The following is a 14,213-nucleotide window of genomic DNA, read 5'->3' as shown; positions in this document are numbered from 1 at the left end:
GTCTCCTGGGATGGAAACAGTCTCTGGTGGTCTCCTGGGATGGAAACAATCTCTGGTGGTCTCCTGGGATGGAAGTAGTCTCTGGTGGTCCCCTGGGATATAAGCAGTCTCTGGTGGTCTCCTGGGATGGAAGTAGTCTCTGGTGGTCCCCTGGGATGGAAGCAGTCTCTGGCTGTCTTCTTGGATGGAAGCACACCCTGGTAGTCTCCTGGGATGGAAGCAATCTCTGGTGGTCTCCTAGAATGGAAGCAGTCTGTCGTGGTCTCCTGGGATGGAAGCAGTCTCTGGCTGTCTTCTTGGATGGAAGCACACCCTGGTAGTCTCCTGGGATGGAAGCAATCTCTGGTGGTCTCCTGGTATGGAAGCAGTCTCTAGGGGTCTCCTGGGATGGAAGCAGTCTCTGGCAGTCTCCTGTGATGGAAGCAATCTTTGGCAGTCTCCTATGATGAAAGCAGTCTCTGGCAAACTCCTGTATTGTAAGCAGTCTCTGGCAGTCGTCTTGGGAGAAAATCAGTCTCTGGCAGTCTCTTGTAATAGAAGCAGTTTCTGGTGCTCTGCTAGAATGCGTCTACTCCAGTGGAAGAAATCTCTGGCAGTATGCTCTAATAGAAGAAGTCTCTGGTGGTCCCCTGTAATCCAAGCCTTCTCTAGCAGTCTCCTGTAATGGAAACAATTTCCTTTGGTCCTTCTCTGTAATATAATTTTCTGGCAGTTTCCTGCAGTCTTCAGTACTCTGAAAGTCTCCTGTAATAAAAGCAGTCTCTGGTGGTCCCCTGTAATGGAAACAGTCTCCAGCAGAGTGTGGTCTCTAGCAATCTCCTTGTACTTGAAGCAGTGCCCAAGTCTCTTTTTGGAACATGGCAGCAGCAGGGAAATCTGCACCACACGGGCTGGTTAAGGTGTACCCAGGCACACCTGGCACACCCTGTATGCACCCCTATGTAACAGGAACAAAACTTTACAAAGTCCAGAAGGACTTTTCTATGTAGCTTCTGTACATAGCGATATCTCCATTCACCCTCTAATGTAATATGTGAAAGGTAAGAGCAGATTTCCAGTGGTACAAGCAGGATCTAAAGCAGGTCACCGTGGGGTAAGGTTAGCGATGGTGGATCTTGGATAAGGGTCAGGTGTAGGCCTATAAATCTGACCTTTGACCCATGTCAGCCAACCAGATGGAGAGGAAATCACATGCTCATTGGCGTCCCCGCTAATTCTGGTATTTAATGGCAGCTGGAATGTCCATTTCTATGGCTAGGAAAGGATTAACCCCTTAGGTGCTGAGAAGAATTTGTCCTGTATTTTGGCAGCTGTTGTGACTGCTGTGACCCCCCCCCCCCCGCCTCCCATGCTATGTACATTGTCACCGCGCCCCTGTCTCAGCTGTTGTGACTGCGGTGACCCCTCCCCCCCCCTCCCATGCTATGTTCATTGTCACCGCGCCCCTGTCTCAGCTGTTGCAAGGGATCAAGAGTTTCCCCTCATTCTACAGATAGCTGAATGTGCATCGTGCATCATGGCTGCCTGCCAACGTTTCTGCTCTGTGGATCCTCTGTGCTCAAATCCGCTGACTAAGCATTGACGCCTAACCTTGCAGAATTCCCAACCTCTCCCCAAGGGCTGAAGATTCCCCATGTAAAAAAGGGGCTCGTAAAGGGAAGCTGCACTAAAGGATACATATAGATCACAGTTGCAGATTTCCCTCTGAAAATCCCAATTTCCCGGCTGCCCCTGAATTCAGCAAGTCCTGAGCTGCAAAATCACTGTGAAGTTGGGACGGCTGATCTGCATGCTTGTTCTAGGACACTAACTCAGAAAGTATCCAGGCCATTGGATAAGAATGACCAGAGCTGTCTTTAACACAGGGCAAAAGGGGCAGCTGCCCCAGTCATTGTTGCGGGGCCCAAAGTAGCTGCCCCTTGATCCCAAACTGCCTGCAACTAGTTGATAAATGGATTTGGGAGAGCCCAAGAAAATGCTTGCCCGGGGTCCAATTATTATTAAAGATGGCCCTGAGTATGACAGCCAGACAACATGGCAGCAATAGCAGCCTTCATATTTCGCTCTGTTCATATTAAGCCCACGTTCACATTTGTTCGGTTTGACGTGCGGTGTCAAATCGCATGTGAAATCAGAGCCAATTGCGGGCAATTGCACCATCGTAAAACGTGCGACGCCGCACCGATTCACAAAAGTAGTTTCTTAACTACTTTTGGCGACTTCTGGGGGGGGCAATTTCCATAGACATCTGTGCAGGAACCCGCACAGATGTCTGTGAAATCGCCCCCGAAGTAGGACTGAAATGCCAGCTTGAAATCGTGCGAGTTCAGCTGAACGTCTTCAGTGTGAACCCGGGCTGAAGGGAAAGCCCAGATTTTTCTTGAGAAAAAAAAATCTAAATCAAAGTAGTTTCCTAACATGTCTGTATTTTTTTTGTTTTTTTTTGTTTGTTTTTTTTTTGTTTTATACATTTTTTTCGGGTGATTCCTAAAATATACTGCCTTGCTAAGGCTACTGTGAGCTGCACTGTGCATGCTCTGCAGCAACTGTTAGAGATCTGTATCTGAGCTGATAACCAGCAGGAAAAGTGGGCAGGCCAGAGTGTGCAGGGAAGAGTGTAGAAAAATGATTAAAGCTGGAATCTAAACAGATGTAAAAGATACAAATGAATGTACCTTTATATTTAGAACATCATTAAATGTATTTTTTTTTTTTTTACCACTTCAAGACCAGGCCTATTTCTGACATTTGGTGTTTACAAATTAAAATAATTTTTTTTTGCTAGAAAATTACATAGAACCCCCAAACATTTTATATATATATATTTTAGCAGAGACCCTAGGGAACAAAATAGAGATCACTGCAATATTTTATGTCACACTGTATTTGAGTAGCGGTCTTACAAAAGCAATTTTTTTGGCGGAAAAAATAACTTTTTTGGAAAAAAAAAAAGAAAATAGTAAAGTTAGCTTCATTTTTTTGTATAATGTGAAAGATGATGTTACACCGATGATGAAATAGATACCTAACATGTCATGCTTCAAAATTGCGCACGCTCGTGGAATGGCAACAAACTACGGTACTTAAAAATATCCAAAGGTGTCACTTTCAAAATTTTTACAGATTACCAGTTTGGAGTTACAGAGGAGGTCTAGTGCTGGAATTATTTCTCTCACTCTAATGATGGTGGCGATATCTCACATGTGTAGTTTGAACACCGTTTACATATGTGGGTGCGACTTACGTATGCGTTCGCTTCTACGCACAAAGTTGGAGGGACGGGGCGCTTTAAATTTTTTTTTTTTATTATTTATTTTACTTTTTATTTTTTATTTTTACACTGTCCCTTAATTTTTTTTTATTACTTTTTTTTTTTTTCCAAATATAGTTTTTATTACCATCTGGAATGTGGGTACAGCAATAACAATAAAAGATCGTAGATAATAACAACAAATATTATTACTTTTATTCCTATTACAAGGAATGTGTTCATCCCTTGTAATAGAAATAAGCATGACAGGTCCTCTTTATGGAGAGATCTGGGGTCAAAAAGACCTCACACCTCACATTTACACTTAAAAGCAAAGAAAAAAGAAAATATATAATTTTACATTTACCAAAAAAAAAAAATCCTTTTAAGGCTGTTAGGCGGAAGTGATGTCAGACATCACTCCAGTCCTCCAAGGGCATAGAGTTGAGTGGCGGCCATCTTGCTCTCACTCAACTACCTACCCATCGCTCCAGGGAATCAGATCACTTCCCCCTTTACCGACGGCTCCAGGGAAATGGGGGAGGGGGGCACCTCTCCTGCTGCCTATAAAAGTGATCCAGTGGTGAATCCTCCACCAGAACCACTTTTATGTGAAAGAGAATGTATTAATATTATTATTATTATTATATTATATACACTGGCCACTTTATTAGGTACACCTGTTTAATTGCCAACACAAACTGCTAATCAGCCAATCACATGGCAGCAACTCAATGCATTTAGGAACCTAGAGGTGGTGAAGACGACTTGCTGAAGTTCAAACCGAGCATCAGAATGGGGAAGAAAGGGGATTTAGGTGACTTTGAAGGCAGCATGGTTGTTGGTGGCAGATGGGCTGATCTGAGTATTTCAAAAATTGCTGATCTACTGGGATTTTTACGCACAACCATCTCTCGGGTTGTATAATGTGCATAATGTGTTGAGAAACGGCCACCTGTAGTCTCCATCAAAACCTGTCTGGCAGGGTGACAACGCAGAAGCACTATTAGGAGACAAGGACAGAGCGTTGTCATCTGTAATAAGAACTACTTGAACAAAAACCTCCATGACAGGATCTCCATGGATTATATCAATGAACGCTGCAGATTTAACGATTGAGCATTTCTTTTGAAATTACATTAACATGTAGGAATATATGAGATTTCGGTGACTAGGTTTATATCTCATTTAAACTGACTTTTCGATTGGAATGCAAAATCATTTTCCACACTCTAGTATGTAACCGTTAGGGATGATCGAACTTTTCAAAAGTTCGGTTCGGCCAGAACATCCGAACTTCCTGAAAGTTCGGCCCGGATTTCAGAACCCCATTGAAATCAATGGGACCCGAACTTCGGTAATCAAAAAACACAATTCTGAAGCCCTAAAACCCAATAAATGCCCCTAAAAAGTGCCTAGGGTTCTGGGTCATACCCCAGGGACTATTAATCACACAAAAAAAAAGTTCTTAAAAATTGTCATTTTTGATAGAGAGACAATTATTGAAAAAATTAAAAAAAAAAAAAAAATTCCTTTGGATTTAGTATTCGGGGGGGGGGGGGGGGGGGTCTAAAAAGTGTACCTGTGAAGTTTAAGCTCTGTAGCATGTCCAGAACCAGAAAAAAAAAAGATTGTTTGTATTTTGTCACTTATAGAACAGGTTAGTGGCTTCTCTCTTTTCATACCTTGCCGGTTTAGTAGCAAGCGTTTTTTTGGGCATTTTTTGGGGTCTTTTCAGGCAGGCAAAACATCTGAACATGTGTATAGGGGGTATATATACACACCCATGTATGTATATATACACCTAGACATATATGGGTGTGATAGTAGCAGAAATACATGCTTGCACTAATGAAATCATTTACACTAATATGGCTCAGCTCCTATCACACCTATGTCTAAGTGTAAAATACATTATAAGTATGTGTGTATATATACCACTATACACAAGTTCAGATGTTTTGCCTGCCTCCAAAGAACCCAAAAAAATGCCCAAAAAAACGCTAGCGCCAAAAAAAAAAATGCCCAGGTGTGTTGTTGCAGGCATTTTTTTGGGGTTTTTGGAGGCAGGCAAAACATCTGAACTTGTGTATAGTGGTATATATACACACATACTTATATGTATTTTACACTTAGACATATATAGGTGTTATAGGAGCAGAGCCATATTAGTGTTAATTATTTCATTAGCGTAAGCATATATTTCTGCTACTATCACACCTACAGTATATATGTCTAGGTGTATATATACATATAAGTATGTGAGTATATATACCCGTATACACAAGTTCAGATGTTTTGCCTGCCTCCAAAAACCCCCAAAAAATGCCTGCAACAACACACCTGGGCGTTTTTATTTTTGATGCTAGCGTTTTTTTGGGCATTTTTTGGGTTCTTTGGAGGCAGGCAAAACATCTGAACTTGTGTATACGGGTATATATACACACATACATATATGTATATATACACCTAGACATATATAGGTGTGATAGTAGCAGAAATATATGCTTGCGCTAATGAAACAATTAACACTAATATGGCTCTGCTCCTATAACACCTATATATGTCTAACTGTAAAATACATATAAGTATGTGTGTATATATACCACTATACACAAGTTCAGATGTTTTGCCTGCCTCCAAAAAACCCCAAAAAATGCCTGCAACAACACACCTGGGCGTTTTTTTTTTGGCGCTAGCATTTTTTTGGGCATTTTTTTTGGGTTCTTTGGAGGCAGGCAAAACATCTGAACTTGTGTATAGTGGTATATATACACACATACTTATATGTATTTTACACTTAGACATATATAGGTGTGATAGGAGCGTAACTATATTAGTGTAAATGATTTCATTAGCGCAAGCATATATTTCTGCTACTATCACACCTATATATGTCTAGGTGTATATGTACATACATGGGTGTGTATATATACACCCTATACACATGTTCAGATGTCACGCCTGACTCCAAACATGTGCTCAAAAAATCACTATAGACGCCTGCAGCCAAAAAGCAAGCTGACAGGGGCGAAGCCATATTACTGCAGCGAAAGTGACTTCAGAGAAACTATCTTTTCTCTTTAGCGGTCACCCTTATATGGAAGGGTTTGGTCACCCTGCCATAGCAGTCACTGTCAGTTCACCCTACACTACATTACGGTCACCCTGATATGGAAGGGTTTGGTCACCCTGCCATAGCAGTCAATTAACCCTACACTACATTACGGTCACCCTGACACTTCACACTTTCCCTACAGAAACTAAATTTTTGAAGCTAACTAAAGTGTAAAAGAGCACCCTAACTACACTAGATATCCCTTTCCTCACACTAATAAATGCTAAATGACACTTTTAAAGTAAAATTAACAGAACTGCTTCCACTCTCTTCCATGTCCCTGTATAACAATGCTAGGAATTTGGCGGGGGCTATCTTATATACTGGGGGGGTGTATTCACTAATGATTGGACTATGGACCCCCTAGTTACTCCAATCACATTCCTAGCATTCTCCTGCCCCCTCAATTGGCGTTTGCTAATGGTTCTGGTCCAATCACGGGCTTTTAAAGCCCATTTCCTGAACCATTGCATTTTGGTAGGTTCTGGTTGCCGAATTCCAAACTTTTTGGGCAAAAAGTTCTAAATTCGGCCGAACCTCGAACACCCAATGTTCGGGTCGAACCGATGGTCGACCCGAACCGTTCGATCATCCCTAATAACCATCTTTTATAATGTTCCTGAACATGACCTTAGACCTGACAGCAAAGTGTCCCTGGGATTTTAAAACATTGTCAATTATGTAACACATCTACAGTATTTTCTATGAGGCAATGTTTAGAGCTGCCATTCTCAACCAGGGTTCTGTGGAACCTTAGAGAACCTTAGGGTTCCTTGCACTGTGGCTGATTGAGCTCCTATCTGATGGTGCCTACATAGTTCTGGGGTCAACACCACTTGGAGTCAGTTGAATACCACCAATTTAGCTGTCTATGGGCGGCATTCTTATCACTACTCCAATGTAAGGGGCATTCTTCCCACTGACCACCAATGTAAGGAGCATTCTTCCCACTGACCACGAATGTAAAGAGCATTCTTCCCATTGATCACCAATGTAAGGGGCATTCTTCCCACTGATCACCAATGTAAGGAGCATTCTTCCCATTGATCACCAATGTAAGGAGCATTCTTCCCACTGACCACCAATGTAAGAGGCATTCTTCCCATTGATCACCAATGTAAGGAGCATTCTTCCCACTGACCTCCAATGTAAGGGGCATTCTTCCCACTGATCACCAATGTAAGGGGCATTCTTCCCACTGGTCACCAATGTAAGGAGCATTCTTCCCACTGACCAGCAATATAAGGAGCATTCTTCCCACTGACCACCAATGTAAGGAGCATTCTTCCCATTGATCACCAATGTAAGGAGCATTCTTCCCACTGACCACCAATGTATGGAGAATTCTCCCCACTGACCACCAATGTAAGGAGCATTCTTCCCACTGATCACCAATGTAAGGGGCATTCTTCCCACTGGTCACCAATGTAAGGAGCATTCTTCCCACTGACCACCAATGTAAGGAGCATTCTTCCCATTGATCACCAATGTAAGGGGCATTCTTCTCACTGACCACCAATGTAAGGAGCATTCTTTCCACTGATCACCAATGTAAGGAGCATTTTTCCCACTGACCACCAATGTATGAAGCATTCTCCCCACTGATCACCAATGTAAGGAACATTCTTCCCACTGATCACCAATGTAAGGAGCATTCTTCCCACTGATCACCAATGTAAGGACCATTCTTCCCACTGATCACCAATGTATGGGGCATTCTTCCCATTGAGCACCAATGTAAGGAGCATTCTATCCATTGATCACCAATGTAAGGGGCATTCTTCCCAATGACCACCAATGTAAGGGGCATTCTTCCCACTGACCACCAATGTAAGGGGCATTCTTCCCATTGACTACCAATGTAAGGAGCATTTTATCCAGTGACCCCAAATTAATCGGTTTTAGTCCCTGAGACCTGACAATTATTTCAATGGTTGCTCTAGGACAAAGAAGTTGAGAAAGGTTGGTTAAGATGAAAAAAATACCAAATCCCATGGCAGCTTATCATAATTCAGTTTACTACAGTAAAGAGATTACTTCTGATTGGTTTGCTACATGGTACTGAAATCACACACACATAGAGTATATAAACAGTATCTCACAAAACTGAGTACACCCCTCACATTTTTGTAAATATTTTATTCTATCTTTTCATTTGACAACACTGAAGAAATGACACTTTGCTACAATGTAAAGTAGTGAGTGTACAGCTTGTATAACAGTCTAAATTTGCTGTCCCCTTCAAAATAACTCAACACACAGCCATTAATGTCTAAACCGCTGGCAACAAAAGTGAGTACACCCCAAAGTGAAAATTTCCAAATTGGGCCCAATTAGTCATTTTCCCTCCCCGGTGTCATGTGACTCGTTAGTGTTACAAGGTCTCAGGTGTGAATGGGGAGAAGGTGTGTTAAATTTGGTGTTATCACTCTCACTCTCTCATACTGGTCATTGGAAGTTCAACATGGCACCTCATGGCAAAGAACTCTCTGAGGATCTGAAAAAAAGAATTGTTGCTCTACATAAAGATGGCCTAGGCTATAAGAAGATTGTCATGACCCTGAAACTGAGCTGCAGCACGGTGGCCAAGTCCTTACAGCGGTTTAACAGGACAGGTTCCACTCAGAACAGACCTCGCCATGGTCGACCAAAGAGATTGAGTGCACATGCTCAGCGTCATATACAGAGGTTGTCTTTGGGAAAAAGATGTATGAGTGCTGCCAGCATTGCTGCAGAGGTTGTAGGGGTGGGGGGTCAGCCTGTCAGTGCTCAGACCATACACCGCACACTGCATCAAATTGGTCTGCATGGCTGTCATCCCAGAAGGAAGCCTCTTCTAAAGATGATGCACAAGAAAGCCCACAAACAGTTTGCTGAAGACAAGCAGACTAAGAACATGGATTACTGGAACCATGTCCTGTGGTCTGATGAGACCAAGATAAACTTATTTGGTTCAGATGGTGTCAAGTGTGTGTGGCGGCAACCAGGTGAGGAGTACAAAGAAAAGTGTGTCTTGCCTACAGTTAAGCATTGTGGTGGGAGTGTCATGGTCTGGGGCTGCATGAGTGCTGTGCACAGTTCATTGAGGGAACCATGAATGCCAACATGCACTGTGACATACTGAAGCAGAGCATGATCCCCTCCCTTCAGAGACTGGGCCGCAGGGCAGTATTCCAACATGATAACGACCCCAAATACACCTCCAAGACAACCACTGCCTTGCTAAAGAAGCTAAGGGTAAAAGTGATGGACTGGCCAAGCATGTCTCCAGACCTAAACCCTATTGAGCATCTATGGGGCATCCTCAAATGGAAGGTGGAGGAGCGCAAGGTCTCTAACATCCACCAGCTCTGTGATGTCGTCATGGAGGAGTAGAAGAGGACTCCAGTGGCAACCTGTGAAGCTCTGGTGAGCTCCATGTCCAAGAGGGTTAAGGCAGTGCTGGAAAATAATGGTGGCCACACAAAATATTGACACTTTGAGCCCAATTTGGACATTTCCACTTCTGTTGCCAGCGGTTTAGACATCAATGGCTGTGTGTTGAGTTATTTTGAGGGGACAGCAAATTTACACTGTTATACAAGCTGTACACTCACTACTTTACATTGTAGCAAAGTGTCATTTCTTCAGTGTTGTCACAAAAGATATAATAAAATATTTACAAAAATGTGATGGGGTGTACTCACTTTTGTGAGATACTGTGTATATATATATATATATATATATATATATATATACACGTATATATACACGTACACACATTTTTTTTTTTTTGGTGGATAGGGGTGTGAATCCACCTAATAGTTTATTACATCTCTCCTATAATCTGGTGGTGAGATCCCCACCCTTGAGTTCCTCTGTCTACACACCAGAAAACCATCTGTCAGATTGATTCTATAATAAAGAATGCGATGTGAGAAGTGAGTGGCCAAAGTCGGCTGAAACAAAGCCAGGAGCTGTGGAGGGCAGTTATAAGAAACCAGCAGAGGACTCACCCACCAGACTCTTTATCTATGATGTTAATATGACTTTAGTGGATTAGCTGTTTAAAACCTGGGACAGAAGAGGTCTATCTTCTTCTAAGGACTAGTGTACATGATGTTTGTCCTTTTACTTCTGGAACCAGTAAGGCCTCGTCCTCAAGCCAGTAAGGCCTCCTACTTAAGCTTGCGAGGGCTGTGATTGTGTCCCTAAATGCAGATGGTGTGCATTCGGGGGCCACTCACCCACATTGTTGTCACATTGGGAGCAGCGGCTGTGTCCATGCAGCCACTGTGTCTCAATTGACAGGAATGGGACTACCTGCTCAGGGATACACGAAACACCTGTGCATCCCTGTGCGGGTGAAGATGAGTATGCCTTAGTATGCCCCTGAAAGTGAGGCCCAAGCATTTTTGACTGATGTGGAACTTGCCATTTGATTTTCAGCTTGGATCCTAAAGCCTGACAAAACATTTTTTCAAAAACATCTGGCACATCTCCTGCACACGCTGCAGGAGGTGTGCCAGATGTTTTTGAAAGAATGTTTTGATAATTCCCATCGCTTTCAACCATTTTGCATCACAATTGTACACCGCTTACTACAACTTACCACCAGCAGTCTATCAAAGCTGTGACGTGTCAACAGACACTTTTGGTGGTAAGTGGTCTTTATTCATTTGTCAATTTTTATGATCCAAAATGGACTACACATTGCATATAAAGTGTTGTTTTTACTTAAAGTATAACTAAAGCCAATACTTTTTTTATTTAGTTTTAGACAGAGTGGAGAGGGTTTAGAATGTTTATCAGTTTTTATTGCTGTCTGTGCCCATGTGAAGGAGATTTACCCTCTCTATTTGTCCTGTTTACCACTATCACTAAAAGTGAAAAGAAAAGAAAATCCCAAATTTGGGTTTGTCCCAAGAAAAGTAAAAGAGGGGGGATCTTCCAATGGGGACACTAGTTCTGGTGACCTGGGAAGCCCCAGGGGATTCCCTTTATTTGCAGGGATTTCCTCTCACTTCCTGTTTTGGCTATTGGATAGGAAGTTAAGGAAAAATTCCACGATGGGACACAGATGGCAAAAAATAAACTCACAGGGGATCCCTTTATTTGCAGGGATTTCCTCTCACTTCCTATTTTGGCTATGTGATAGGAAGTTAAGGAAAAACTCCACAATGGGACACATATGGCAAAAAATAAACTCACAGGGGTTATGACCCTTCCATACTTATCCAAAAAAAAAGTTTTGCCTATATTTCTACAGTACTTTAAGGTTGATAGAAGATTCAGAAAAGCTGTTGGTTCTCAATTTCTATTGTCAGAAAACAGGAACTGAAGCGGACCATACATATGGAAATTTTTACTGAAAATATGATTGCAAGTAATCTCATCCAGAAACTACCATCCATGAGTTGAATTGACTATCACATTTCAGTAATTGTCAAGTCAAAACTAGGCAATAATGAATCAATATGAATCGGAAACAGAAAGTAAAATGGCAATTTAGTTGAAAGTGACCAGATTTTACCAGAACTATTTTAATAGCAACCCTTGTGGTTGATAGAAACCACTATTTTATGTTTTGCTTCCTTTGTGGTTTCAACAGAAAATGGAATTGAAACTCCTATCATTCTATTAAATTGCCATTGCATGGCCAGCCTAAAGAGGTTGTAAATCTCATAAAAAAAAAAAAAAAACTGAAAGAAATAATGAGCTAGTATGCTAGTATGAGGAAGTATGCTCCTTAAGCCCCGTACACACGAGTTGAAATTCGGCCGGGAAATTTCGTCCGACGACCGATCTGGCGATTTTCGGATTGTTAGTATGGTGCTTCCGACAACCGACTCTGACTTTTCGGCTGAAAAAATCCTGGTGTGCAGGCTAAATAATTTTTGTCGACCGTCAAAACACGTCCGATTTTCGTCTCATTAGTACAGATTTCGATGGGGAAAAATCTTATGAGCAAGACTAGGCATGCTCAGAGACGAAAGAACACATAGAAAGCAATCCAACACATGACATCACTTCTGAAGTAGAATTCTGTCGTGCAGGAAAATTCGTGTGCAGTTTAGAGCACATTCCAACCAACAGACACCACTCTGGACAAAAGACGGACGATCGGTCGGCAGAAATTCGTTGCGTGTGTACAGGGCTTTACACTTATGGTCATTGCCTAACAGATAGCCAAAAAGATTAATTTCGTCAGTGGGAACTTATCTGAGAGGCAGAAATCGCTCATTGCTCAAGAAACCCCTAGCAACCTCTAGAGGAACCCTAGTGTTCCATGAAACCCTGATTGGGAAACCCTGTTTTAACCACTTCCATTTCAGTTCCTTATGGATCCTGATTATTCCTTTGTGCAGCACATGCCTGGTCACAAGTACAGCATGCACCACAACTTATTCTGGATACTTTTGGGGTTCACTGGGATTTTACAAGCGCCAGTATAGTAAGTGTACTGAGCAATCAGCATGTACAGTATGTGGTCCCAAATTGGATACAAGGCAGTTGCTTTGCAGAGAAGCATGAGTTTCATTTCATCACACATTGCACACCATTGTAAAGCTTACCTGCAAGAAGTAGGAACCCAGTGGATCTTCTTTATTTTCTTCATTGTAGTAAAGTCCACCAGCCACGAAAACCTGATTCTCTTTTGTGACCAAACTGACATGATTCTTTGGGATCTGAGCTGACAATGAGGCAAAATAACATTCGTTGGCATTTGGGTCATAGGCAACTGCTCCGGTGTCACTGATCATGAATATAAGGTCCTTCAAGAACATGCCAAATCTCAGAGTGTCATTTAGAATCCCTGGTAGGACTTCATCATCCTCCTCCTCCTCCTCCACGTTACCATTAACAACTTTCTCCCCATCTTTGCTCTGCTGTGCTGCTTTCTTTTTGAGCACCGGTAGTTTACCGTCCCGAGCATCCTTAACCATCAGAAGCTTTTTCAAGAGTTCAGAGTTTGACTTGACCAGTTCATGTTTCTCCACCTTGTTCTTGATGTAGTCTTCTGGTATCAAACGGAACCGAATGCTTTCAAAGATGACCGGTAAGGCCTTGACCCGGCTTTCCTTATCCTTAGCTGCCCACTTCATGACCACCTGAAATACGTCCTCCTCTTTCTCCACGTTAAGGGAATCGCTGGAGATTACAGCAATAAGTTCATCGGGGGAGAGCTGACTGAACTCCTCGTCTCTGGTGATCAAGTTGAAACGATCGCACAAGAAGTCCCGTGCAGAGACAGCCAGACGAGGACAATCCAACATAAGGCCCAGTCGGAAGATAGCCAAGCAGTTACTGAGACACAGTTTCTTCTGAAGGAATGATACGCACACAGTGAATATGGAAGGAATCTGAAACATGTTGGCCACTGAAAATATATCCTGGACGTTTTTCTCAGTGATCTCGATCTCTGAGGTGTATATGTAGTGAAGGATCTTCCCCATCACATCGGGATCCACATCTTCAAGGTCTATTTCCTTCTTCTTGCTTTCTTCTAAGTCTGAGAGGAACATGGCCCGAAAGTATGGGCTACAGGCTGCCAGGACCAGACGGTGGCAAGGGAATTCTTTCCCCTGGATCCGCAAAACACAATCTATAAACTTATTGTGGTCTAGCATATCCTTCAGCCCGTCTTGAAGAAGAGTTTGTTGGTAGAGCCTCAGCTCTTCAGCTTGTTGAACGGGAAGCGCCATTTTCATAGGAGGATCAGTATCTTCTCTATGCCCACAGAGCCTGGGCAGACAGGTCTTTCTACTGATGTGAATGAATCTCAGAAGGCACTTTCCTACTTCTAACCTGACACTCCAACCCCAAGTCTTGCTTTTACAGCTGACTACTCTCATCAGCTGCCTG

General features: G+C 42.5%; 1 protein-coding gene across 1 annotated transcript in view; it reads right to left on the bottom strand.

Annotated features, from left to right (window-relative positions):
* The window catches only part of KLHL40 (kelch like family member 40), a 37,240-nt gene extending 23,027 nt beyond the window's left edge, over nucleotides 1–14,213 (bottom strand). The window contains exon 1 of the mRNA XM_082259572.1: nucleotides 12,923–14,213. Coding sequence (XP_082115698.1) covers nucleotides 12,923–14,203 — 1,281 coding nt within the window. The 5' untranslated portion in view covers nucleotides 14,204–14,213. The remainder of the gene's footprint in view (nucleotides 1–12,922) is intronic.

Source organism: Pelophylax lessonae (genome assembly GCF_965119305.1).
Source record: "Pelophylax lessonae genome assembly, chromosome: 5".
Lineage (NCBI taxonomy): Eukaryota > Metazoa > Chordata > Amphibia > Anura > Ranidae > Pelophylax > Pelophylax lessonae.
The sequence above is the reverse complement of the archived record's forward strand: the minus strand, read 5'-3'. Positions and strand labels throughout refer to the sequence as shown.